The sequence below is a fragment of the Podarcis filfolensis genome, assembly GCF_964270895.1.
Source record: "Podarcis filfolensis genome assembly, chromosome: 16".
NCBI classification, from domain to species: domain Eukaryota; kingdom Metazoa; phylum Chordata; class Lepidosauria; order Squamata; family Lacertidae; genus Podarcis; species Podarcis filfolensis.
In genome coordinates this window covers 9,780,040-9,807,959 of record NC_139620.1, presented here as the reverse complement: position 1 = coordinate 9,807,959, position 27,920 = coordinate 9,780,040, and the positions used below count along the sequence as shown (strand labels likewise).

The 27,920-nt window shown below is 47.5% G+C and overlaps 2 protein-coding genes across 6 annotated transcripts in view; both read left to right on the top strand.

Annotated features, from left to right (window-relative positions):
- The first annotated feature begins 404 nt into the window (after window positions 1-404).
- SCAMP3 (secretory carrier membrane protein 3) lies at window positions 405-23,946 on the top strand. Of its 5 annotated transcripts, none has more exons than XR_014542664.1 (10): window positions 405-554; window positions 7,079-7,156; window positions 8,457-8,588; window positions 12,094-12,214; window positions 14,567-14,695; window positions 15,771-15,930; window positions 17,211-17,312; window positions 20,405-20,522; window positions 21,615-22,213; window positions 23,638-23,946. XR_014542664.1 is itself a non-coding variant. In XM_083591463.1 (10 exons), exons 1-9 carry the CDS (start codon window positions 498-500, stop codon window positions 21,759-21,761), a joined length of 1,047 nt encoding a protein of 348 aa, XP_083447589.1. In that variant the 5' UTR covers window positions 405-497; the 3' UTR covers window positions 21,762-21,765; window positions 23,638-23,946. The 5 variants fall into 5 exon arrangements, 3 of the variants coding, with proteins under 3 accessions (XP_083447589.1, XP_083447590.1, XP_083447588.1); XR_014542665.1 differs by having other exon boundaries at window positions 8,454-8,588; XM_083591463.1 differs by having other exon boundaries at window positions 8,454-8,588; window positions 21,615-21,765.
- Window positions 23,947-24,675: 729 nt separating this feature from the next.
- The window catches only part of LOC310751711 (lysosomal acid glucosylceramidase-like), a 142,894-nt gene continuing 139,649 nt past the window's right edge, over window positions 24,676-27,920 (top strand). Inside the window, exon 1 of the mRNA XM_083591256.1 lies at window positions 24,676-24,693. The gene's annotated coding sequence lies outside the window, so the exon portion shown is untranslated. The remainder of the gene's footprint in view (window positions 24,694-27,920) is intronic.

The following is a 27,920-nucleotide window of genomic DNA, read 5'->3' as shown; positions in this document are numbered from 1 at the left end:
ACGGAATCTGTTGCTGGACTCCAACTCCCACCAGCCCCAACCTGCACGGCTAATGGCTACGGACGATGGGAGTTGTAATCCAGCAACTACAACTCCCATCAAGCCTAGCCGTCGGCCATTCTGGCTGGGTTCTGATGGGAGTTGGAGTCCATCAGCTCCATCTTGCCTAACCCCTGGTGCGGAGCATGACTGATACCCTTTTCGTTGCACTTCTTCCGTATCCTATATGGGACTACAGCCCCCAGCATGCCCTGCGCCCAGTCGCCTCTAAACTCAAGCTCTGTAGAGAACTACATCTCCCATCATCCCCCGCGCGGGTGACATCTCCCTTTGGGCGTCACGGCTCCACTTCCCCCGTTTCCTCTCAGTCACGTGCGTAGGAATCCCCTCCCTCTCTGCGGGTGACGCGCAGAACCTCGGCAGCCAATGGGCGTTGAGCATCGCAGGCGAGGCGACGCAGTCGAACGCTCGGCGGAGGGAGGGCAGGACGGGCAGGCATGGCCCTGAACGGCGGGGGAAACCCCTTCGAGGGGGAGACGGGGAATCCCTTCCAGGTGCGTCTGGCGGGGGCGCGCGGGGGGGGGGCGGCGGGGGGCGCGCGGCTTCTCCTCCCCTCCCCCGGGGTGGTGATGCCCATTCCGGGGTAAAAGGGGCTCTTTACCCGGATACGGACCGGGGAGGGAGCAGGATTTCCCCTGGGGCGTTGAACTCGTTGACCCCCTGCTCGTTGTCTTGAGGTGGGGGGGGGTCCTCGTAGCTTACCTGCCCCCAGTCCCTCTGGGGGGTGAGCAGAGGGGTTTTAACCTCCCACTCTCCTCCCGTGGTAAGTCCGAAGTTGGGAGTAAGTCGGGCGCCTTCTTGGCTCTCCGCTGTTGGGTTTGCTTTTGCCCCTGGTACAGTGGTACCTCGGGTTAGAGACGCTTCAGGTTACAGACTCCGCTAACCCAGAAATAGTACCTTGGGTTAAGAACTTGGCTTCAGGATGAGAACAGAAATCGTGCTCTGGTGGTGCTTCAGGTTAAGAACAATTTCAGGTTAAGAACAGACCTCCAGAACGAATTAAGTACTTAACCCGAGGTACCACTGTACAGTGATTGTGGGGTGCTGGTGTCTCTCCCATCCCCAACCACTGTCCCCCCCCCACTTATAATAAACCAACTTGAATATAATATTGGAGGGGCAGGTAAGCCCCTCCCCACATAATCGATCCCAAGACGTGGCACACACATACTATTTGAATGGCAATGCCCATCAACTTGGGCGGGGAGCGGGTGGCCCCGTCCCCTCAAATATTTTATTGGGGAGAGGCGTCAGGGACCTCGGGCCCCTAGGAGTTGGCTCCTAGGTACCACCGTCTGCTGCTTCCCCCATCCCGACCCTTCAGAAGCGACTCTTCCTCCTGGCGACTGTTGGCAGAGCAAGAGCGAGATGCCAGTCAATTGTTGTTGTCGTTTGCTGCTGCTTTGAATCTGGTGGTCAATGGATCCTTTGTAGCCGAGCCTGTAGGGCAGGCTTAATTTTTTAAATTACTCTTTATTGGTGGAATGAGGGCCTCTCTCGCCACTCCCGTCTCATCAGTTGGGGTAAGAAACAATTGATCGGGCTGGATTTGCTGTCCCCATCTCTGTTTAGTCAACCATACTATTCTAGAACGCTGCAGTGTTTGTGTCTGCCCTGCCTTAAAAATAAATTAAAAATCCTCAGGAATAATTGGAGGCTGCCTGTTACGGAGCCACCCGAGCCCTAGAATAACTGAGGGGCTTTACACATACTCTTCAAATGGTATTTCCCATGGTGCCTTCGTTTATCTCCACCTCCTGAGAATTGCTGCATTCTGTCCTGTCTCTGGATTAAATAAACCTAGTTGCTCGCCCAGCCCAGATCTCTTTGGATAATTGGCCGCTTGGCTTCATTCTAATTGCCTCTTCCGCCTTTCAACTCCACGGCTGTGAAACTCTTAAGGTTTGGCCTGGTCCACTGCGTCACTTATCTCTCCTAGAGATAACTAGGATCTGAGGTGGGGTAAACTATTGTCAACTCGATAAGGTTATTAACCTTGGGGTTTTATTGTATGAGACCCCAAGCACGTGGTTCCTTCAGAGCTGTAGGCCTGTTGTTGACTATCTTTTCATTGTGGTCGTTTTTTATTGTCAAATAGTGTCTTCTCCAGACTGAGAAATATTTTTGTGACGTTGGTCATCTTGCACGTTGTCTTCCTGTCCCTTCTACTGTTATTTGGGCCCAACCCAACTTTTCTAAGCAAAATGGGTTGCCTAACCTCCATAGGCAATGAGTAACTGCCTGGGTCAATATTTATCCTTTGGTCAAAAGAGGGAGCTGTGAACAGTGCTTGGAGGTCTTGCTTTCCACAAGCCTTTTTCTTTAGGGAAGTTTTTAATGTCTGATGTTTTATTGTATTTTTAATATTTTGTTGGAAGCCGCCCAGAGGGGCTGGGGGAACCCAGCAAGATGGGCGGGGTATAAATTATCATTATTATTATTAATCATCATCATCATTAAGCCTCTGTGTGGGTGCTATCTGTGGGTGCTCAGAGGTACTCTTGTCCAGTGTTAGAAATTCAGATATATACAGTGGTACCTTGGGTTACATGTGCTTCAGGTTACAGATGCTTCAGGTTACAGACTCCGCTAACCCAGAAATAGTACCTCGGGTTAAGTACTTTGCTTCAGGATGAGAACAGAAATCGTGCTCTGGCGGCAGCAGGAGGCCCCATTAGCTAAAGTGGTACCTCAGGTTAAGAACAGTTTCAGGTTAAGAACGGACCTCCAGAACGAATTAAGTACTTAACCCTAGGTACCAGTGTAAGCTAAGTGCCAAATAGCTCCTTAAACCAAGGGTACAGTCACCAAAACAGAAGGTCTAGTTGCCAATTTGGGGCAAGACTGCTCTCAAGTCTTATTTTTTAAATAATGGACTGACTGTGATTGATTCTCAGTTAAACATCTGGCTCGTTCAGATGGCAACCTTGAGCTTGGTTAAGAGCTTAGAGAACTGAAAGAAGAAAAGTCACTTGACCCAGGGACAGTCCACATGTATATTGGCTTATTTCAACCTCTTTTTCTTAATGGTGACACGGGCCATTCATAACGCTGGGATATTCTTCACAACCGTGATCAGGGCAGCCGGGTGGGCTAAGTGAAGACAAGCGACAACAATTCACTAGAACGCCATTCGCTGTTCATGCCCAGGCTGGCACAGAGAAAAAGCATTGTGGTTCCAGAAATGCTTTCTGGTTGTGCAGGGGAAAAAAATAACTGACAGAATTTTACAGGATGGGTTATTAGTGTGTGGAAACAGTCCAGATCCAATGATTCCCAGATGGTGGAGATGTCAGGCCCCCTCCTGGCCCCCAGACAGCCTCACTTGGTCGCAAGTGGCCAATAGCTGGGTGCAAAATACGCCTGGCTCATTTTGAACACTGCGCACTAGCAGAGGTCTACCACACTAAGGTCCTGCTAGTATATGTCCCAGAAGGCAACTGGTTGTAGAATCATAGAATTGGGAAGAGGCCTCAAGGGACCTCTGTGTGCTGGGCCTGGGGGTAACCCGTGAAACGCGGTCCAGGAGCAGTCCAGAATCCGAAGGTTCTGCTGGGAGTCAGTCCAATAGGGCCAAGGTGGGACATGAGGCAGGAAACCAGGCAAGGACAGGTACAGGATCTCAGGCAGGATCTAGCACACAGCAATGTTGCTCCTGCAACTGGGGGCGGGGTCCGATAGCCTTTTATCTTTGTCGGGGTATTGGCCGGTCCTGATCCCCCAGCGACTCACCTCCCTGTCTCGCCCGAAGGCGAGCACTCCTCCTGCGAGTACTCAGGTCTCTCCTTCTCTCAGACCTCAGTTTCTGCAGCTCAGGAGACATCAGTGGGTTACTAGACCCAGGGGCCGCCTCAGCCTCCCCTGACCCAACTGGTAGTGGAGCAGCTGTAAATGATGGCCCAGCTGAAGGCAGTGAGGTACGGTAATCCCTGCAGGCCCCTGACTCGGCCCAGCTGGTGTTTGTTGCAAGAGAACCAGTCCAGACTGAAACTCTTCAGGATCAGGCCCCAGACTTGGTTCAGATGATGCCTGAGGCAAAGGATCCGGTGCAGACTTGAGTCTCCTCTGGTTCCGAGTCCGAGCCCAAGTCCCAGGCCATCACACTCTAGTCCTGCAATGCAAGGAACCACAGCTAAAGGATCCCTGCAAGATGGCCACCGAGCTCTGTTTGCAAACCTCCAATGAAGGGGTGTCTGTTCCACTTGTTGGCCTCTGTAAGAATAGGATGTTGGACTTAGACGAGCCATTAGGCTCAATCTGGCGATGCTGTTGACAGAGGCAGAGAGTTCGAGCATTCTCCTCCACATCCTGCCCATCTGAGGAAGCCATGCGAGAGCTGAGCCGCCCTCTTCATACAGGCTCCGAAGGCAAGCTTCAAATCAAAACATGTGGCTTTAGAGCGCTCCATTTCAATGATCCTTTCCCACAAGGTTTTTTTTCCCTGCAGAGTTACAATAACAGCAACTGGCCCTGCTTTGCGAAATCAGACCCCCAAGCCCATCTGCTTCAACATCCTGTTTCCAACAACAGCTGGCCGGAAGCTTCCAGAAAGCTGACAATCAGAGTCGGGGGGGGGGGAGCACACCCTTTCCCGCCCTCCCAGCACACAGACTATTCGGAGGTAGACTTCCCCAGAAGATGGGGGCTCCATTCAGCTGCTATCACAGCGAACAGCAAAAAGATATTAGGACTGAAAGTGCTGGCGTATTTTGTTCCTAAAAGTTTTTGCAAACCACAAAAGAAACATACGAAGGCAGCGTACAAGGGAATCCTTAAAGCATCACAAACATTTAAGATTATGAAATTCAGAATGAATGAATCATATTAATTCTCGTTGGGTGAAGCAGAAATGTTTTCTGCAGAAAAGCCTCTCTGCTTTCAACAGGAAAAAGCCTTCCAGAGAACTGGCAAGAAAAGCTTTGATTCATGTAGGCACTGCTAGATGAATACGACTTAACCGTGCAGAGGTCAGGTGGTTTCTGGGGATGATCTCAAGCGATCGGGGTGGTATCCACGCCACACATTCAAAGCGTTCCCCCACCCCCTTCCTTTATGTGGAATTGGGAGGGCACAATATGCCTCCCTTTGACCACCTTTGCATCCAGCGGAGTTGTGCCACGAAGCATGAGACGATTAGACAAATTTGCAGAGGATAACTTTTCCAGTGGCTACTGGTTCCTAGGGCTGGGCGATGTCAGGTGCCGTCGTAGTTCTAACCATAAGCAGTGCTAACTAGCAATCCGGCAGCATAATAATAATAATAATACTACAGTGGTACCTCGGGTTAAAGACGCTTCAGGTTACAGATGCTTTAGGTTACAGACTCCGCTAACCTAGAAATAGTACCTCAGGTTAAGAACTTTGCTTCAGGATAAGAACAGAAATCGGGCTCCGGCGGCAGCAGGAGGCCCCATTAGCTAAAGTGGTGCTTCAGGTTAAGAACAGTTTCAGGTTAAGAATGGACCTCCGGAACGAATTAAATACCGTATTTTTTGCGCTATAAGACTCACTTTTTCCCTCCTAAAAAGTAAGGGGAAGTGTGTGTGCATCTTATGGAGCGAATGCAGGCTGCGCAGCTATCCCAGAAGCCAGAACAGCAAGAGGGATTGCTGCTTTCACTGCGCAGCGATCCCTCTTGCTGTTCTGGCTTCTGAGATTCAGAATATTTTTTTTCTTGTTTTCCTCCTTCAAAAACTAGGTGCGTCTTGTGGTCTGGTGCGTCTTATAGAGCGAAAAATACGGTACTTAACCCAAGGTACCACTGTAAACATCATGATGTATCACCAACCAAACATCGCTATTTGGGGATACACCATGATGTTGAAACGAGAAGCTGCATTGGCCCCGTGGGAGCTGAGACACTTTCGCCCCACTGCCTCGCGAGCAGGGACAACACAGCTTGTTTGAGCTGCTCAGCTGGGAGGGGAACACTAAACTGCGAGCCCTGCATTTTGCACCTGGCTATTGGCCACCTGCGACCGAGTGAGGAGGCCTGGGGGCCAGGATGACGCCTGACACCCCCACCATCTGGAGGTGCATAACACTCCCAGTTTGGGTTCCCCAGTAACTGCCATTCAGAGGCCTGTTGTCTCAGATGCAGCAGCTAGACTGCTGGCTGGGAGCGGCCGCCGAGACCATATTACATTGGTCCTTAAAGACCTACATTGGATCCCAGTACGTTTCGGAGCACAATTCAGAGTGTTGGTGCTGACATTTAAAGCCCTAAACGGCCTCGGTCCAGTATACCTGAAGGAGCGTCTCCACCCGCATCGTCCAGCCTGAACACTGAGGTCCAGCGCCGAGGGCCTTCTGGCAGTTCTCTTCCTGCGAGAAGCGAAGTTACAGGGAACCAGGCAGAGGGCCTTCTTGGTAGTGGCACCCGCCATCTGGAACGCCCTCCCATCAGATGTCAAGGCAACATCTGAAGGCAGCCCTGTTTAGGGAAGCTTTTAATATTTGATGAATTATTGTATTTTAATATTTTGCTGGAAGCCGCCCAGAGTGGCTGGGGAAACCCAGCCAGATGGGCAGGGTATAAATAAGTTATTATAGTGGACCCTCTGGATACGAACTTAATTCACCCCGGGGAGCCGTACTTATCCTGAAAAGTCTGTATCTGGAGGTGCTGCTTCTGCGCATGCTCGTGGCGCAGTAGAGTGTTTCTGTGCATGTGTGTGCGCGGCGAAACCCAGAAGTATTTTCCGCGTTCGTAACTCGAAATTACGTTACCCGAAGGTACCGTAACCCAAGGTACCACTGTATTATTATTATTATTAATAATAATACTATGAGCTACTGAGAGCCATTTCCCAACTTTGGGTCTTCGGGTGTTGTTGGACTACAATTCCCATCATGGCACAGTGACCAGGGATTATGGGAATTGTAGTCCACCTATATCTGGGGATCCAAAGTCAGGGAAGGCTAGCCTGCCACATCAGAGACTGCCTTCGGAGGCGGCAGCCATTGCAACACCTACACCACTTCTCAAATCTAAATGCAACTTCTTTTGTCTTCTCAGGACCCCGCCATCGTACAGCACAGGCCGACGTCGGATTACGCCACCTTGGATGTCTACAACCCTTTTGACAACACAGCGGTAGGAGGGCTATTCTTTTATTGCACCAGTTTCGCTGTTGCTTCTTTTTACAGGGTGAGGGAAGGTCTCCGAGGCCCAGTTTGCAGCTAGGCTGAGATTGCACTCGGTGTATGGGGTGCTGAGGGGAAACTCTCCAGAACTGGTGTGCCTGTGAGAGAAATTGCGGTGTCTCTCGGGCGCAGGCCGGCAGGACAGCATGTAGGGAGCCCAAAAGCATGTTAAACTATGGAACTCCCTGCCACAGGAAACTGTGATGGCTGCCGTCTCGGATGGCTTTGAAAGAGGATGAGGCAGTTTTTAGCTAATTGCTAAAAACTGGAAAAAAGAAACTGGGCCATGGAACGGCAAGACAAACAGTTAGAGTATATTGAACTGGCTATTAGAGGCAATTAGAGATCACACTAGACAAGAGTTTCAAAAAGCATGGGGGCAATGCAGAGAAATGCACAAAACAGTGCCCTAAAATACATACCTGGACTTGTTTCGATTAATGTCCGCAGGAGACTTTGTGGATATTTAAGTTATAATTAGAAAAATCTTAATAATTATTCATAAAGGAAACAGCTTATAAGAAGTAAATAAGGAGGCCAGGTACAGGATAAAGGAAGTCTTTTATTTGGTTGTTTGTATTGTTGTACGTTATGCTCACTGTATGTTATGTTCATGTTTAATAAGGGTGGATTTCTGTATTGGGGTGGGTGGGGTGTTTATGTTATTTATGTTGTAAATAAAATTTCCAATAAAAAATAATACCGTATTTTTTACTCTATAAGACTCATTTTTCCCCTCCTAAAAAGTAAGGGTAAACGTGTGTGCATCTTATGGAGCGAATGCAGGCTGCGCAGCTATCCCAGAAGCCAGAACAGCAAGAGGGATTGCTGCTTTCACTGCGCAGCGATCCCTCTTGCTGTTCTGGCTTCTGAGATTCAGAATATTTTTTTTCTTGTTTTCCTCCTCCAAAAACTAGGTGAGTCTTGTGGTCTGGTGCGTCTTATAGAGCGAAAAATATGGTAAATAAAAGAGGATGAGGCAAAGAGGTTGAGGGGAAGGCTGCCAGTACCCTAACTAGCCATGGCGGCTATTCTCTGCCTCAACAGTTGGACGCAGGAATGCTTTTGAATCCCAGTTGCTGGGAACCGCAGGCTGGGAGAGTGCTCTTGTGTTCGAATCCTGCTTGAGAGTTTTCCATTGGGGTATCTGGTTGGCTGCGGGAAGAACAGGATGCTGGACTAAGTGGGTCATTGGCCTGATCCAGCAATCAGGCGCATCTTATGTTCTTACGTTCTCCCCTCCGCAGCAGCTGCCCCCTCCGTACGCTGCCCCTCCCTCGGCTTCACCGGCCCCCCTTGCAGCACCGCCAGCTCCTGCCTCGCAGCCCACCAAGAAGCCAAGCCCCACCGAGCCCAAGAATTATGGCTCCTACGGCACTCAGGTAAGGGGGGAGCGCCTGCGTTTAAACGCTCCTGGGTTCGAGACTATAAATCCAGGGTGGTCGCTTTTTATTTTACGTTCTTATTTCCGTTTCTTGAATCCTCCAAAACGGCTTCTGTTTTCTGCACGAGTTCAGACGAATCAGTTTGTTTCCTCGCTGCATGGCTTTTATGACAGAAGTAACAAAAGAGGAATTTAAATACAGTGGTACCTTGGGTTACGTACGCTTCAGGTTACAGACTCCGCTAACTCAGAAATAGTGCTTCAGGTTAAGAACTTTGCTTCAGGATGAGAACAGAAACAGGACATAGTTGCTGTTGCATTCCTGGGCAGTGCAAATTTCAGCACCAGTCAGAACTTGTTATCGCTTGGAGCTCTGCGCTTCTAACATCTACAATTTCCACTTTTGAAAAGGAGAAAAATCGGCGTTCTGCAAGGTAATCTAGATTCTGCGCCAAAAGGGAATCAGAAGCTGTGTGTGCACTATGTAGTTAAAGCACTGCTCCCAAAGAATGCTGGGAAATGTAGTTTTTTAAGGGTGTCAAGGATTGTCACTCCACGAGGGGGAGACTACAGTTCCCAGGATCCTTTGGCGGGTGAGGAATGAACTTTAAATGTATGTACACAGCCCCAGAGTTAAATATTATGTTAGAATTGATTCTAAAGTTGGTAGGAATGGATATTAAGGACCCCCTCTCCCCATATGAACCGACATGGAGTCTGTGTTAGTCATCTGAGGCCATTATTTGTGTTCTTCCTCCATAAGAGGTCTGGGGGGGGGAACACACAAAAGGGCCTTTTCGGTGGTGGCTCCATGTTTGTGGAATGCTCTCCCCAGGGAGGTTTGCCTGGTGCCTTCATTATTTTTATATATATATATATATATATATATATATATATATATATATATATATATATAAAATTAAATTTTCATATTTTTCCTTCGTCGCGTTCATATCGTATCATATCATCACATACAACTTTGCCCATACTGAGCAACGACTTCCACCCCCCTCAGCTTTCTTAAGCAATCACAATCACCTTAGCATTTCTATATCACCCTATTTACCTTCTTACTATACTTAAAAAAATTACTTTAGTATTTGTAAATCAGTTTCAAAAATTATCATTATAAAATACTTTAAATCAAACCTGCAAACGTTCTCAAATGTTTACAGTGTTCTTTCACATATTGTATAAATTTACTCTTGTCCTTTTCAAACAGTTCGTCACGCTGGTTTCGGATTTTCCAAAATCCGAAAAGGGGGAAATTGCCCTGTGATCTTTGGACGAAGGGTGGTATAGAAAATAATAATAATAAGATAGTCTTTAAATTTCTTCCAGTCTTCTTCCACCAACTGTCTTCTTCCACCGACTATCTTCAGAAACACTATAAAATTAATGAATGTTAAAATGATGTTGGACTGAAAATAAGTGGCATTAGCAACAAAGTTAATAAGAATATGCAAAAATGAATTGATAAATGGATGAAAATATAGAGTTATAATATGTTAAGATATAGAGTTAAGATAAACGAAAGAGGGTAAGGATTTGTTGACTTGATTATTTAAATGGGAATACAAAAAGGGGAGGTGTGAGGAGGCCAAGGAAATAAGATAATGAGTTAGGGTTACAAAAATGGATTTGGTTTTATTTTATTTTCCTTACTTATGTATTTTTACTTTTATGTATTTTTCTATGTTTCTTTTATTGTATGTCTTTCTTTTTATATGATCTTTTAAATTCATATCTTTGTAAAACTCCAATAAATATCTTAAAAAAAAAGAAAAGAAAATAAGAAGAAGAAGAAGAAGAAGAAGAAACGGTGGTGAAACCTGCACTCTTCGATTCCCCAAGAATGCTACTCATCTGCTCTTTTCAGCTTCTGAGTTTCTTTGGGGTTTTTTGCTTGTCTTCCTTCAAGCCAGTCTTCAGGACTAGCAACTTGTCATTGTGTGGGTTATTTTAAAAAATGAAACTGGTATTCTTATAATGCTGCTTTCTGAGGCCATTGCTACTTTCTGTGATTACGTGATGTTGCGCCGGACAAGGCTTTCTTAACCAGAATGATGGTTCTCTGAAGCTTGGCTTCTTTTTTTTAACAAAGATCTATTTTGATTCACTGGCAAACTTCATTTACATCAAGCAGAAGGCTGCTTTTTACAAACTGTAAAGAAAAAAAGGAAATGAACGAGCGGAGAAAAAGAAACCCAGTTGCTTTCACTTCTCAGAAGACTCATCGAGCGAGAGATATCAGGCCTCTCTCCCTGTGACACTCCCAAACCACTTCTCTTAAAGAAACAGCACACCGTTTCCATAGATGGGTTACAGGGCACCTGATTCGGCCGATTAGAGACCTTCTGATGTACCACAGGCAGAAATTGTTTGTTTGTTTGTTTGTTTGTTTTCAATGCAAAATTACAACAAAAATTACAAACATAAAATCCAAAAAACAAACACAAAAACAAAGCAAAACAAACAGAAACCAAAAATGAAAAAAAAACACCTACAAAGAAAACCATGCCATCATAATAATCTTCACGTATGTAGGCAGGAATAGTTTTCTCATTTTCCCTTTGGAGCAATAGTTTAAGGCTCTTTTTCCAGGGCTGTTAAACAAGACTGCCTTTCTGTGCGTGGATGCTCTGCAGTTAGAGTGGGACCTTGGTTCTCAAACGTAATCTGTTCCAGAAGTCCGTTCCAAAACCAAAGCGTTCCAAAACCAAGGCACGCTTTCCCATAGAAAGTAATGCAAAATGGATTAATTCGTTCCAGACTTTTAAAAACAACCCCTAAAACAGCAATTTAACATGAATTTTACTACCTAACGAGACCATTGATCCACGAAATGAAAGCAATAATCAATGTATTGTACTATAAAATAAATAAAACAGTATTGTAGATGATAAAAATTAAAATTATTATTTTTTCTTAGCTGCACTGATGATAGTCATTGTTTGGATGGGGGGCTTTTATCCATTTCCGCAGTCACACAATCAATCAATCAGTAGCTGAACTGGGATTCATACAGTCACAAAAACAAATTAACGGAAAAAGCCTCAAAACAAAAAACGCAAAATAAATAGCAGAAACAAAAGCACCAAATATAAGCTCCGATTATCACCTTAAAACACTGCAATCTGAAATGGAAGACTTGAATTACAATGGGAGGACTCAAATTAGCAGTGCAGCAGGAAACACAGGGGGACTCAAAACGGAGCACGTTCGGCTTCCGAAAAACAGTTCGCAAACCGGAACACTTACTTCCGGGTTTGCAGCGTTCGGGTTGTAAGTTGTTTGAGTACCAAGTCGTTTGAGAACCAAGGTACCACTGTATTGATACGCATTTTACGGTTCTCTTGTGAGCTGCTTTGAGCATATTCATATGGAAAAGTGGCATAGACATTTAAATAATAATAAAAAATCAATTGGATGAAAAATATACATGGGGAGGGACTGTCCCTCCTCTTTCATTCCTGCTGATTTTTCTCTTGCTTTCCCCCCAGGAGTCGACTGCGGCAGCCACGGCGGAGCTGTTGAAACGGCAAGAGGAGCTGAACCGCAAAGCTGAGGAGCTGGACCGGCGGGAGCGGGAACTGCAGAACGCTGCTCTGAGTGGCGGAGCAGGTATAGCCCGCCCTGGCAGCAATAAAAACCCTGACCTCACTCCGGGGGTGTAGTGATCTGGGGCCGCGGGGAGGCGGGGCCAAAGACCACGACTGTTTCCTTTTTTTAAAAAAAAAAGATATTTATTGAGATTTTCCATTTTATACGAATCAAAAAGAAAGAGAAAAAAGAGGGAAAAAAAGATTAAAAAGAAAAGGTATTAAAAACACATAAATTTCATGTCATATTTTCCAATAACATATTTCCTTGACCTCCTCATACCTCCCCTTCTTGTATTCCAGTTCAAATTATTCATCCAGCAAATCCTTATCTCATAGCATTACAGCTATAAACCTTATTTTCAATCCATCTTCTTAAATTATTGTAACTTATACTTTTACTTATGTACAAAAAAGAACTATTTTTTCATATTCTTTTGTATCATTACAGCTAATAACCCCTTAATTTCAATCCAACATCACTCAGTGTTCCTTAATATTACAATATTTTTGCAAATAGTCTTTGCATTTCTTCCATTCTTCTTCTGCCGATTCTTCTCCCTGGTCACGGATTCTGCCACCACGTCTGTTTCCTGCAGCAGGGGCTGTTGCAGAGTTGCCCAATCAGCAGGAAAGGGGAGCCTTTTATCCACTGTGAAGGAAGTCTTCACGTGCCGGTTAGAGCCAGTCAGAATGAAAGAAGGGGAGTCAGCCTCTGAGGATGGGCTCCAGGGGTCAGTCTGGAGAAAAAAGAGGAGGTTGTTTTGTAGGCTTAGGAACACCGAAACCACAAGGCCCCTGAAGGACCAGGTGCGCAGCCTGGGAGTCATTTTGGACTCACAGCTGTCCATGGAGGCGCAGGTTAACTCTGTGTCCAGGGCAGCTGTTTACCAGCTCCATCTGGTACACAGGCTGAGACCCTTCCTGCCTGCAGACTGTCTCACCAGAGTGGTGCATGCTCTGGTTATCTCCCGCTTGGACTACTGCAATGCGCTCTGCGTGGCGCTACCTTTGAAGGTGACCCAGAAACTGCACTTAATCCAGAATGCAGCAGCTAGACTGGTGACTGGGACTGGCCGCCGGGACCACATAACACCGATTCTGAGAGATCTGCATTGGCTCCCAGTACGTTTCCGAGCACAATTCAAAGTGTTGGTACTGACCTTTAAAGCCCTAAACGGCCTCGGTCCTGTATACCTGAAGGAGCGTCTCCACCCCCATCGTTCAGCCCGGACGCTGAGATCCAGTGCTGAGGGCCTTCTGGCAGTTCCCTCATTGCAAGAAGTGAGTTTACAGGGAACCAGACAGAGGGCCTTCTCGGTAGTGGCACCCGCCCTGTGGAACGCCCTCCCTTCAGATGTGAAGGAAATAAGCAGCTATCCTATCTTTAAAAGACATCTGAAGGCAGCCCTGTTCAGGGAAGTTTTTAATATTTAACGCTGTACTGTTTTTAACACTTGATTGGAAGCCGCCCAGAGTGGCTGGGGGAACTCAGCCAGATGGGCGGAGTATAAATAATAAATTATTATTATTATTATTATATAAGGTGCTTCAGTTTCAAGAGAACGACATGTGAGTTCTGTTACGTACAGTGGTACCTCTGGTTGCGAACGGGATCCATTCCGGAGGCCCGTTCGCAACATGAAAAGAACGCAACCTGCAGCGGCGCGTCTGTGCATGCACAGGTTGCGATTCGCCGCTTCTGCGCATGTGTGTGACATCATTTTGCGTGCATGCGCAAGCGACGAAACCCGGAAGTAACCCTCTCCGGTACTTCCGGGTTGCCGCGGGACGTAACCTGAAAGAACGTAACATGAAGCGGACGTAACATGAGGAATGACTGTTTGATGGGAAAGTCTACTTTTTTGTGGGACCAAGACAGCCGATGGCGCGCACATCGACGGGGCGACCAATCATCTGAACGCTCGCCGGCAACAAACAGCAATCGCCCGCCCAATTGCCACAGTAGCCAATAGCCTGTGGAACTTGCCGCAACAACAAATCACCCGCCAAAACGCTGCTGACAATCTCCGGCTCAATCGCCTGTCCAGCCACATCACTATCCATGTATAAGACGACCCCAATTTTTAAGCTTAGTTTTTGAAGAAAAAAGCCCCTAGTCTTATAAATGGAAAATATGGTACGTTACTCTGAAAAAAAGATATTGGAGCACTCCAAATCATTTGCCCCCATGTAGGTGCGCAGAAAATAGTAGATCTAGTTGATCTGCATGGTGGAGATCTGCATGGATCGTTGCGATGTATTATTAGAGTATTATTACATAATCTCAGAGGGGGCTTGGCTGTGAGTATTGTGAAAGGACCCTGAATTTGCCACTTGCCTCACTCTTGTTTTTCTGCTTTTGGACTCGCAGCCCATCAGAACAACTGGCCTCCGTTGCCTTCCTTCTGTCCGGTGAAGCCGTGTTTCTATCAGGATATCCCTGTGGAGATTCCCGTGGAATCACAGAAAACGGTCACGACCATGTACTACCTCTGGATGGGTAAGTCCTTGAATCACAGCACAGCGGCAGAGGAGTCCATGTCTTGCAGGCGGAAGGCTGAGTCCCCGGCAGCCACAGGGAGAATTTGGAGCAGACGGTCTTAATTCTGCTGGGTCAAGTCAAAGGCCCATCATTGTTCAGCGTCCTCTTTCTCACAAGGGGACTTGAGGGCAGCAACAGCTGTAAATCTCAAAACTTTATAGACCATTGAGACAGAGTTGATCATAAGGATATAAAGGTCTGAAGTAGAGGATATAAAGTGCGACACAAAGATTTGAAAATTAAAAACCGGTTGAAGGGGTGGAGGGAAGTCACAAGCTCAGTAGAGCAAATAATTTATTTGTTTTGTTATTGGTATGCTGAAATGTTGTGTTGAAAAAGAAATTAATAAAAATATTTTTTAAAAAAACAACTCTCCCCACTTGAGGTTCATGGCAACTGGTCATTCAGAGGCATGCTGTCTCTGACAGTGCAGGGAGAACGTAGATAAGCTAGCCTAAGGCCACTGTGTCAATGCGGATCCTCCTCACGTGCTTTAGTTACTTTGCAGCTTCAAAACAGGAAACAGCCACCTGAAGAGGCGTTATGTGTGCCCTGCAAGCTTACACTCACGGCATAAGTACAAATTAATTATGAAACACAAGCCATATCATTTTGTGTGTGTGTGTGCTTTTAAATGCTTTTTGGTGTTTTCACTGAATAGGGGTACTGATTTGTTTTTTTTTTAATATTTATATTTATTGTGGGGTGCTTTGGTTTTTTTAGTTGTATCTTTTCAAATTTATCCTCTGTGCTGCCTTGGGTTCTGCACTGTGGGAGGAAGGCAGGATAGTAAACGAACTCAAGCCACAAATAAATGAACGAGCCGCCATTGAGAGCAGATTGCACAGAATTAAAAAGAATGGTTAGTCTTAACTCTGTACAGGGCAGAGAGAGGGGTCACAGCTGCATCCCAACAGAGGGCTTTAGCTTTCGGCCCCCACCCCGTGGCTGCAGTTTGTGGGGGCTGCCTTTGCCCCTCTCTCCCCGCTTCCTCGAGATCAGCTAACCCACACCGCCTTTCTTGTCCCCACAGCCGGCATTGTGACTCTCTTCTTCAACTTCCTGGCTTCCCTGGCCTTTTTCTGCGTGGATTCTGGGGGCGGCTCAGGCTTTGGCCTCTCAATCCTCTGGGCCTTGATTTTCACACCCTGCTCCTTCCTCTGCTGGTATCGGCCCATGTACAAGGCCTTCAGGTATGTCGGGAAAATGGGCGTGCGGCTGCGAGGCCCGATGTTGCGGGGTAACTTGATGCCAGGCAAATTGGGAAGGGATATTTTGGGAGTTTGTTTCTGCCGCCTAAAGAATGAGGGAACCTTTGGCTCCACCCGAATGTTAACTGGGCTCACAACTCCCTTCAGTCCCAGGCAGCCTAGTCAGGGGAACGGCACATTTTGAAGAGCAAAAACAAGGATGCTACGACGACTCTCATTTTTAAATACCTCTATGTAGAAGGGACGCGGGTGGCGCTGTGGGTTAAACCACAGAGCCTAGGGCTTGCCGATCAGAAGGTCGGCGGTTCGAATCCCCGCGACGGGGTGAGCTCCTGTTGCCCGGTCCCTGCTCCTGCCAACCTAGCAGTTCGAAAGCATGTCAAAGTGCAAGTAGATAAATAGGAACCGCTCTGGCGGGAAGGTAAACGGCGTTTCCGTGCGCTGCTCTGGTTTGCCAGAAGCGGCTTTGTCATGCTGGCCACGTGACCCAGAAGCTGTACGCCGGCTCCCTTGGCCAATAAAGCGAGATGAGCGCCGCAACCCCAGAGTCGGCCACGACTGGACCTAATGGTCAGGGGTCCCTTTACCTTTACTATATGTAGGCTATAGAAGCTGTGATCCGTTGCTGAGGGGAGGCAGGAGAAAAGAAGAAAGCAAGTCTTCAACCACCTGTTATGTCTATGTCTCATCCAGAAGTTATAGCCAGAGACAATTTGGCAAATATTTTAAAAATCCACCCAGACAGAATTTTTACCCCTGTAAAAGAGGATGTGTCCTGGAAAAAGGGGACACATGGCAACCCTGCTCAGCAATATTTGAAGGGTCACCGATTCCCCATTCTTGTGGACAGAGTTTTATACAGTGGTACCTCGGGTTACAGACGCTTCAGGTTACATACGTTTCAGGTTACAGACTCCGCTAACCCAGAAATAGTGCTTCAGGTTAAGAACTTTGCTTCAGGATAAGAACAGAAATCGGGCTCCGGCGGCGCGGCGGAGCAGGAGGCCCCATTAGCTAAAGTGGTGCTTCAGGTTAAGAACAGTTTCAGGTTAAGAACGGACCTCTGGAACGAATTATGTACTTAACCCGAGGTACCCCTGTACGGATATTTTTTACTGTCTGGTTTTATGTATGACTATTGTGATCCACTCTGACATTTATTTATTTCAATGGAACAGCAGTATCTAAATATTCTTCTCAATAGACACAACCCTGTTACAGCAATAGGGTCCTAACTCTTCCTTTCTCTCCTCCTCTTTCAGGAGTGACAGCTCTTTCAACTTCTTCGTCTTCTTCTTCATTTTCTTCGCGCAAGATGTGGTGTACGTTCTCCAGGCCATTGGCATCCCAGGCTGGGGGTTCAGGTAAGGGCGCCCTGTTCTTCACTGTCTCTGTGTCTTGTGACTTTAATTTATTAGCTGCCCATTGCCCTGAGGTCCCAGGGCAAGCTAAAACAATTGAAACACTTATGTTGAAAACAGTTTAAATCAACTGGCGATCACAGAAATAAGGCGGGTCCTAGAAATATATGTCTCGGGCGTCAAAAGTCCAGGGATATAAAGGTGGCACACATTCAGCACTTGCCCAAAGCTGTATAATGAAGGTGGTGGGTTGCGTCTCTGTGGGGAGGGAACTTCACAGCTTAGGGGCAGGGCCATAGGTTCGCCCACAGCCAAGGAGGGTGCCGTCTCTCTTTTTAAAAAAAATAATTTTATTAAAGGTTTTCAACTGAATATACCATGAAACTTAAACTAAGCGAAAAAGAATAAGAGAAAACAATATATCAAACAGGAAAAAACACCAAAGAGGAAAAGAAATATACATTAATAATAATCCTCATATGATCCTCAGACAGTTGTACCTTGGTTGTCGAACTTAATCCGTTCCAGGAGTCTGTTTGACTCCCGAAACGTTTCGAAAACCAAGGCGCAGCTTCCAATTGGCTGCAGGAGCTTGCTGCACTCAGTCGGAAGCAATGTCGGACATTCAGCTTCTGAAAAACATTTGCAAACTGGAACACTCGCTTCTGGCCAGGTTTGCGGCGTTTGTGAGCCAAAACGTCCCAGTACCAAGGCGTTTGACAACCAAAGTACGGCTGTATAACACAAAATTATAAATATATCTGTGTGGCCCTCGGTTACCATTTTATCTTAATCTTCACACATACAGAGAGCTGAATCTTCCCACCTGGGAGCTCTTCCCTTTCCTCAGCCTCCCACCCTGAGAAAACCCACTCTGACCGGCCTCTCATACAGGCCCCTTCCCCGTCTTTCTGTCAGCTCAGAAGGGCGCCTTCTCAAAGCCTGGTTGAGCCGGCTTCGGGAAGGAGGCACGAAGGCCCTGACAGGGTCCTGTCTCCTTCCCAAAACCGGACAACCATTTTCCAGGCTTTGGGAAGGAGTTACGGCATGGGTAGGCAAACTAAGGCCCGGGGGCCAGATCTGGCCCATTCGCCTTCTAAATCTGGCCTGCAGACGGTCCAGGAATCAGCGTGTTTTTACATGAGTAGAATATGTACTTTTATTTAAAATGCATCTCTGGGTTATTTGTGGAGCATAGGAATTTGTTCATTCCCCCAAAAAATATAGTCCGGCCCCCCACAAGGTCTGAGGGACAGTGGACTGGCCCCCTGCTGAAAAAGTTGGCTGACCCCTGAATTACGAGGGCTCTAGGACTCTGCTAGAGCCGCGCGACTCCTTCCCAAAGCCCCGCTTTAAGCCGGTGCCACGAGGGCTGTGAGGAGGGCGTCAAATATTGGCCTCATGCAGGGCGGCCATATTACTATGGTCTGCCCCTGCCGCCACAGAGAAGGCCCTCTGCTGGGCCGCCGCCACCACCCAATCTTCTGAGGGCAGCGGAAGAACCAAGAGGGTCCCTTAACACCCAAGGGGGTCTGTAGGGAAGGAGGCAGCTTTTCAGGCAGGTCGGGTTTTTTTAAGCCGGAACTTGCCGGAACTCTGTTCCACCCATTGGACGCCATTGCCATTCTGAGGGGACGAGGGAAGGTGTTCACGGTCAGCTCCGGCACCTCTTTTTCTAGAAAAATAGCACTGCTTTCGGGTATTTGGGAACCCCAAGCTTTGCATCAGAATGAAATGTGAGTGGGGGGACCCTAATGGATTTAGGGAACAACAGCCCAGTAGCAAGGGCTGAGGAAACTCTAGGCACCATAATTCTGACTTGAACAGGGAGTGAACACAAAAGTGGGTGAGGCAGGGAACAATCAAATGTATAATTACAGTCAACTGACCATGGAAGATTTGCAGAGGTTTAAAAAAGGGAGGAAAAAATATACCACAGCCTTCAAAGAGCGAAGGTGACAAATTAGGAGCTGTCTTAGTGGGTGTAATATAAGTTGCACCCCTCTGATCTATTGCCACCTGTTTCATAATAGATAAATAGATTAGAGCCTCACAAGGAAGGAGTTCAATAGTGTCTTTAGGGATGGACCAGGAAACTGGCTCCTAAGGGAATAAATTTAGCGTTCTCTAACCCTTTCATAATGCGTACAATAGGGAAAACACATGAGAGATTGTTTCAAGCTCTTAAGTATATGCAAAGGCAGCACTGATCTTTGAAGGGAAGTTTAGCAAATCTGCCGTCTGGGGCCTTTGTGGGGAAAGTGTTAAAAATGAGCCGACCAAGCAGAATTCGTGGAACGGAAGCAGTCCATGCTTTCCTGGGGCGGTTTTTATTTATTTGGACATTTCATATACAGTGGTACCTCGGGTTAAGTACTTAATTCGTTCCGGAGGGCCGTTCTTAACCTGAAACCGTTCTTAACCTGAAGCACCACTTTAGCTAATGGGGCCTCTTGCTGCCGCCGGAGCACGATTTCTGTTCTCATCCTGAAGCAAAGTTCTTAACCCGAGGTAATATTTCTGGGTTAGCGGAGTCTGTAACCTGAAGTGTCTGTAACCTGGAGCGTCTCTAACCCGAGGTACCACTGTACTGCTTAATTGCAGAGTTCTCTTAAGCAATGTACAAGGAACGCAATACAACAAAAGCAAAAATTGGTCCAAACTGTAAAACTGGAATTCAATTAAAATGCCTGCTGGATTATTTTTTAAAAAAAAAGCAAAAAAAGATTGATTGATTGATTGATTGATTGATTGCATTTTTATACCACCTCTATCTTCCAAGGATCTCAATGTAATATATGTGGTCCGACTCCTCTTCCCTGTTTCATCCTCACAATGACCCTGTGAGGTGAGGTTAGGCTAAGAGATGGTGACTGGCCCCCTTCTTTAAACTCTTATTCTTTGTTTTTAAAATGGTTTGCAAGTTGCTTTGTGCGGGGGGGGGGGCGGGGGATAAAAATAATAATAATTACGTTTTGTGGCTGTTTTTAGGGGAGATTTTCTTTATGCCTAAAATTGCAGGGTTGCACACAGTTATCAGTTGCCGCCCCCTTGCTCATGGGCACTGATCCTTCTTTCCCCCCTCTCAACTGCAGTGGTTGGATCGTCAGCCTCACAGCGCTGAAGCTGAACACTGGGGTGGCCATTCTCATGATGCTGGTGGCCACACTCTTCACGGTCGTCGCCGGACTCGGCATCATCATGCTGAAGAGGGTGAGTATGGCAGCTTCAGGTTGCTGAGCTCCCAGTCTGTTTCTCCCTCCTTCCTTCCTTCCTTCCTTGCTTGCTTACTTGCTTGCTTGAATGAATTTATCATTTCAGTCACAGACCAGTTCCAGCCCACATACAATATCAAGGAAGTCATAAAACATGATAGGGGTACATTTGAATTCGCAATTAGGTATAACACGGACAATACAGATATAGCAACAGTTAAAAAATATATAAATTAAAACTTAATCATTAACATATAACCTAAAATTATCATTTAAAACCTTAATCGTTATGGTAGCACAGCTTGTTCCCTTCCTTCCTTCCTTCCTTCCGTGGCAACTGGCCATAGATTTCTTGTGGTTTTGTGGCCGCATTTGCACCACATTACAAGACACCAATACCTCAAGGACAGCCTCTTTCCATATGAACCTATCTGGACCCTGAGATCATCATCTCAGGCCCTTCTTTGTGTGCCTCCACCTCGATAGGACCAGAGGGTGGCAACACGAGAACGGGGCCTTCTCTGCAGTGGCTCCCCGCCTGTGGAATGCTCTCCCCAGAGAGGTTTGCCTTCATTATACACCTTTAGGCACCAGGCAAAAACGTTCCTTTTTAACCAGGCCTTTGGTTGATCTATGGGGAGGGGCCTATTGGGTTGTTGTTTTTATTATGTATTTTGTGGCTTATAGGGCAGTATATAAATTCAATAAATAGTGCTCACCTGAGGATCTTAGCACCTGTGCAGGTAGAATGGTAGGGACCCTGAGGGACATCTAGTCCAACCCCCTGCAATGTGGGGATCCTGTCCGCAGCCATCTGTGGGTGGGCTCGAACCACCAACCTTCTGGTTGCGTGGAGGGAGTTAACGTCCGTCACCTGGCTGACACCATCTAGGGCAGGCACAGGCAAACTCCGACCCTTCAGATGTTTGGGACTACAATTCCCATCATCCCTGACCATTGGTCCTGTTAGCTAGGGATGATGGGAGTTGCAGTCCCAAACACCTGGAGTTTTGCCTATGCCTGATCTAGGGCTTTTATAGGGCACAGCCAGCACTCTGAACAACTATCTCTGGTCTATCTCTCCCCACAGATCCACTCTCTCTACCGCCGCACGGGCGCCAGCTTCCAGAAAGCCCAGGAGGAGTTTGCCGCCGGCGTCTTCTCCAACCAAGCGGTGCGCACGGCGGCCGCCAACGCAGCGACCGGGGCGGCGAGCAACGCTTTCCGGCCTTCGTAAAGGCGTGCGTGTGTGTGTGCGCACGCGCATGTGTTAGAAATCTGCCGCTGCTCTTCCTCTTCCGGCCCCCTTCCCAACCGGGGTGGGGGCAGCTTCGACCGACAAGCCGAGTTGCACTTTCTCTCTCCTTCTCTCCCTCGTTGGAAGTCCTTCCTGTGTGTGCTGATTTTAGAAGGCTGTGCTCTCCCTGCCCGCCCACCCCCCGTCCTTTCACTCCCACCCCCACCGCACCACCACCCAGCATGGAATCGGCATCTGCACCTCATCTCCTGCAACCGCAACCGTTCTGCAAGAAGTTTTGAACCTCTTCGCCTCGGCGCCGGAGATTGCAGCAGGGAACCTCTCTGCCTTTTCTCCCAAGGCTGCGTGGAGGATGGAGGCCTTGCTAGGAGCGACTCTTCAACTGCTGGAGCCTCTTCACGTGCCCCCACCCCTCCTTCAGCTTAGCCCAGGTGGGGTGAGGCGAGGGCACTTCCCCAAGTTCCCCAAATTTCTTCCTTTGAGCTGCAACCATGGGCTGCCGGATCCTCGCATCTCCCACAATTCTCTCTGCCTCCCTTGCTTCCTGATTGGTTGCCCCGCTTAAATGGCAAGGGGCTCTGATGCCTCGAACATCTTCCCTGCTGGTGGAAAACAGAGCTGGGAGAACTACACTGGCAGGATAAGGAGTCCTCCTCCTCCTGTTCAGTGCAGAGGGGTGCTTCCTGAACCCTTGTGTGTGTGTATGTTTGTGGCCCCCTCTGCACTATGCATTTAAAGCAGGATCACACCACTTTATAAACAGTCACGGCTTCCCCCCAAAGGATCCTGGGAAACTAGTATGTCAACAGCGCCGAGACCTGTTAGCAGGCCTTCTTTCCCCTCACACAGTTACTACTAGAGGGGTTTAGCGATCGGTCCCTCTTCCCAGGGAACTCTGGGAATTGTAGTCCTCTAATGTGTCCTAGCAGCTCTTGGTACGCTTAACAAACTACAGCTCCCAGGATTCCTTGGGGGAAGCCAAAGTAGCTGCTTAAAGCGGTGTGGCACAAATGTAAAATGTATATAGTGCAGATTGGAGGCCTGTGAGTGTGGGTCTGTCTGTGGGAGAAGAGGCGCTTGGCTTTTTCTGCTGTGCCCTCTTTATTAGCTAACTGCTGCTCTCAGAGCGGCCATTGCTTCTGCTGCGCTCCCTTTCTAGGCTTTCTCCTCCACCAAGTTTTATAGGGGTTTTCTTGCCGGTGCTGGCCACTGGAGGGTGGTGTTGGCCTACATCTGTTTTATTTTAGTAAATAGAACAGTACTGGGTTATTTCCCCCCCCCCCCTTGTCGTTGTTGAGCTGAACCCTTGCGGGTGATGCCACAGAATTTCATCTCCATGCCTCCTGCTTTCCCCACATGGCCTGTGGGTGGGGAGCTCTGTGCCCCAAATCTTTGTACCACAACTCTCCCTAGGTTTTTCATCCATTACAGCCCTGCCTTATCTTTGATATTGTGTGTCTTCATTTTTTAAAGTGGGGGTGAGGGACTGATATAAATATGTATCTGTTTTGGGTTTGGCACCCTTTTAGAGGTTTCCCAGCACTCCCCGTTCCTTCTCTGCCTCCAGATCTGAGGGGGGAGCCTGCACCCCACTATCCGAATTCTGCTTAAAACGGTCTATTCCTTCTTTCCGTCCCCATCTGCGCTCGCCTTATTCTCCTGAACCATGGCTTAAGGAAAGGAAACAGGTGAGGGTTGGGGGTCTGAGGCCCAGCCAGGTCCCCTTCCTCCCCCTGTGCCTCGAAGGCCTGCTTTTGTGGCCTGGGATGCTCTGAATAGCAAAGAGGACCTGCCGATTCTTCTCCCCCTGGTCTCGGTTTCACACCTGTGCTCTTTCTGTCTCTCTTTCTCTCAGCTCCTGCCGGTTCCAGGTCTCAGCCCAGAGGCTTTAGATCCTCTCTTCCGTGGCTCATTCCGTTTGTTTGACCCCCGAAGGCCGACCGCCCTTCTCCTTTTCCCTGCGTCTGAAATTACCGGGTCTGTGCCGCGTAGCCAATGTTTCCTTGACTCACTCGATGCCCTTCCTCTCCTCCCATGTTGGACTTCCTTGTCCGTGCGTGCGTGGTTCTTCCTCCACCCCGACTTTTTTATTATTTATTTTGCTGTGCCAAATGCAAGATGACTTAACGGAACTTTATTTAAGGAATAAACTACATTTTAACTCGCTGGTCTCCTGGACTGATGTATAAGGGGCTTCGGGGGGCGGGGGACCATATTGCGTTAGCTTTCCTGATTGTAATGCCAGCGCTTTGTCCTGCCACCCTAACAAAAACAACAACAACAACAATTTTATTATTTATACCCCACCCACCTGCCTGGGTTTTCCCAGCTGGGTGGCTTGCCGTACAGCAAGTTGCTTCACTGCAGAAACCCAAGAAGCCATTTTTATCTGTTCTCTTAAGCATCCTTTGTTTGCTAAGACGCCAAATGCACGTTCAGCAAGTTTTCAGTTTCAACAACTTGAGTTCATCTGACGAACAATCTTCTGAGTATGTGAGCCCACCTAGAGATCTGCACTGATCCGTTGCAGTACAGTGGTACCTCGGGTTAAGAACTTAATTCGTTCCGGAGGTCCGTTCTTAACCTGAAACTGTTCTTAACCTGAAGCACCACTTTAGCTAATGGGGTCTTGCGCTGCTGCTCCAAGATTTCTGTTCCATAGCTGTCAACCTTCCCTTTTTTTGCGGGAAATCCCCTTATTCCAGCGCCGTTTCCCACTGCTTCCCGCTGCTATCCCGGATTGTTAGATATCCCGTAGACTGTCCCCGGGATAGGTGAGGCTGCTGATCCCTTATTTTCAAATCTGAAAGTTGACAGCTATGTTCTGTTCTCATCCTGAAGCAAAATTCTTAACCCGAGGCACTATTCCTGGGTTAGTGGAGTCTGTAACCTGAAGCGTCTGTAACCCGAGGTACCACTGTACATCCCTGGCGACTATTATTGCATAATTATAATATTTAATGTGTAATCTTGGAAGGTTGCAGAATATTTAGAAGAGGCTGTGACTTAACCACGAAGGAGGGGCCCTGCTCTTCTGCCTTTGCTAGCTAGCCCACTGCTGCTTCAGAGAATCCCCACACATCCGAAAACCCCAGAGAAGACCTTCCCGGTCACACAGGGTGTTGTTGTCAGGCGGATCTGAGCCCTGCTGGCATCGATTTCAATAAATAAGACGCATTGGGGGGGGTGAGGCTAATGGCTCTCTCTTTGCTTGTAAGCCTGGGAGCCCTGGCTGGTGTTTCATGAAAAGACTTATTGGCACCTATTGCCACCACCTGCCTGGCTGTTTCCCACTGGTGCCAGGGAACGGGGGAGGCAGTTGGGGGGTGGCGGATGAGCAGGGAGCCACCAGGCCTGGCCCATTTGGGGTTTCCGCCAGCTCCGGCGAGCTGCACTTAGCGTAGGGCGGGGAAGGAGCTGGGCTGCGGCTGGTGGTGGAGGAGCATCCATTAAGCAGCAACGGAGGGCCTCTGGGGAGCTGTCTTGATGGCAGGAGAGCAGAGCTAAAAGCTGGAGCTGCTGGGCTTTCGCTGCCTCTTCCTTCCCGCAGAACAAACCTCTCAGAACGGCTGCAGCATTTGTGGACCAGGCCACGTCACATATTATATTTCCCCAAGTAGCATCCTCTGGAACCTCGCAAGCAGGGCATGTGTAGACGGCGGCCTTCCTCTGTTTGGTTGCCTCTCTAGGATTTGGAGGTATAGTGTTGCTGGAGCTGGAGGTTTTACTTGGCTACTGAAGCCAATAGCCCCCCTTGTTCGCCCAGGGTAGCTGGAGTTGGTTCTGACCTGGGCACCCCGTAAATTTAAATCATGTTATTCCCCCAAAGAATCATGGGAACTGTGGTTTGGTAAGGGTGCTGAGAATTGCAGTTCTGTGTGGGGGAAACTCCCAGGATTCTTTGGGGGAAATAATATGCTTTAAATGTGTATTTTTTGCGTAGTGTGCACAGCGCAAGTAACTTGGCATGTTTGCCAACAGAAGTTTCAGTCTCTAGTTAAAAGGGGGCAGATACCCAGTAGTGATGTATGGAAGTGAAAGCTGGACCATAAAGAAGGCTGATCGCAGAAGAATGGATGCTTTTGAATTCTGGTGCTGGAGGAGACTCTTGAGAGTCCCATGGACTGCAAGAAGATCAAACCCATCCATTCTGAAGGAAATCAGCCCTGAGTGCTCACTGGAAGGACAGATCCTGAAGCCGAGGCTCCAATACTTTGGCCACCTCATGAGAAGAGAAGACTCCCTGGAAAAGACCCTGATGTTGAGAAAGATGGAGGGCACAAGAAGGGGACGACAGAGGACGAGATGGTTGGACAGTGTTCTCAAAGCTACCAGCATGAGTTTGACCAAACTGCGGGAGGCAGTGGAAGACAGGAGTGCCTGGCATGCTCTGGTCCAGGGGGTCACAAAGAGTCGGACATGACTAAAGAACAATGGGAAAGAGCCTTCCATGCTTGAGACTTCAGGGTGTTGCTGCCAGTCAGGCAACAATACTGAATCAGGTAGCGGGAACTGGTCCTGCAACAGCTGCCGCTTATCCCGTATTTGTAAGAAATTTATCCTCTAGTGTGGCAGCGCGCAACCTTTGGAACTCCCTGCCTATTGACACCAGGCAGGTGCCTTCTCTCTGCTCTTTTCAATGCCTGCTAAAAACATTTTTGCTTACACAAGCCTTATGCAAGTTGTTCCCAGTTTGTGGGATCCTCTCCCCAGGGAGACTGGCCTGGCATCTTCATTGTACACCTTTAGGCACCAGGAAAAGATGTTCCCCTTCAACCAGGCCTTTTAAAATAATAATAATAATAATAATAATAATAATAATAATAATAATTTATACCCCTCCCATCTGCCTGGGTTTTCCCAGCCACACTGGGCGTCTCCCAACAAAATATTAAAAACACGATAAAACATCAAACATTAGAAACTTCCCTAAACAGGGATGCCTTCAAATGTCTTCTAAAAGTCAGATAACTGTTTATTTCCTTCACATCTGATGGGAGGGCGTTCCGCAAGGCAGGCGCAACTACCGATAAGGCCCACGGCCTGGTTTTAAATATGTTGTGGAAGCAGGGGGCGAGTTATTGGGTTCTCTTTGTTCTTATTTTTGTTAGGTGTTTTGTGTTTTTTTAATTGTAATTTTCTGTTGTGAACCACCTTGAGATCTTTACAGGTATATGGCAATATACACATTTAATGAACAACAACAACCCAGACAGATGGGCAGGGTATAAAAAAAATAAAATTATTATTAAATAGGACACCCTTATTTTCATCGGAGAAATATTGGAGGATATGATATCTTTGAACCGTACATAACACAGCACCAAGCGCTTTGCAAATGCTCCCTTTAGCTGGAAGAACAAACACCTACGTGGCTTTTAAATCGGCGGAGAAGCTAGCGCAGAGAGAGTAAACAAATAATGGGAGACTCAGCAATGTGCAATTTCAGGCCCTGATGAGAAGAGGGAGGGAGCTGAACTGTAAGATGCTCATATGAGAACAAGCATTTTACAAAGAGGTCCTCTCTCAAAGAAAAAAAATAATCCGTGAAATGGACAAATGGATGCAGAACGGCCATTTCCAGAGCATAAAAGGGGCCCTGGCGGATCAGGCCAAATGCCCCATTTAGCCCCAGCATCCTGTTCTCGTGTAGCCAACTCAATGCCTCTTGGGAAACTCGCAAGCAGTAACTGATTGCAACAGCAATTCTCCCCAGCTGCGATTCCCAGCAATTGGCTTTCAAAGACATTCTGCCTATGACAGTGGAAGCAGCATGTGGCTAATAATAATAATAATAATAATAATTTTTATTTATACCCTGCCCTCCCCGGCCAGAGCTGGGCTCAGAGAGGCTAACACCAATAACATTTCAGTAAAAACATAGTAAGAAAAAGAAAAAAAACAATTTAAAATACAGGTTAAAATGCACCGACAGCCTTTTCCTCTATGAATGTCATAGAATTGTAGAGTTGGAAGGAACCCTGAGGATCATCTAGTCCAACCCTCCTGCAATGCAGGTATAAGCAGCTGTCCCATACGGGGATCAAACCTGCAACCTTGGCGTTATTTGTCCAATCCTCTTTGAGAGGGATAGTGACTTTAGTCTGCTGCAGCAAAAACAGAAAAAAATCCAACTTT

What these genes read in the sequence shown, in the direction of transcription:
- SCAMP3 (XM_083591463.1), top strand. Translation starts at nt 498, where the DNA reads ATGGCCCTGAACGGCGGGGGAAACCCCTTCGAGGGGGAGACGGGGAAT. An exon ending in TGCTCTGAGTGGCGGAGCAG is followed by an intron (nt 12,215 to 14,566) that starts GTATAGCCCGCC and finishes TTGGACTCGCAG; the next exon opens with CCCATCAGAACAACTGGCCT. An exon ending in CCCATGTACAAGGCCTTCAG is followed by an intron (nt 15,931 to 17,210) that starts GTATGTCGGGAA and finishes CTCCTCTTTCAG; the next exon opens with GAGTGACAGCTCTTTCAACT.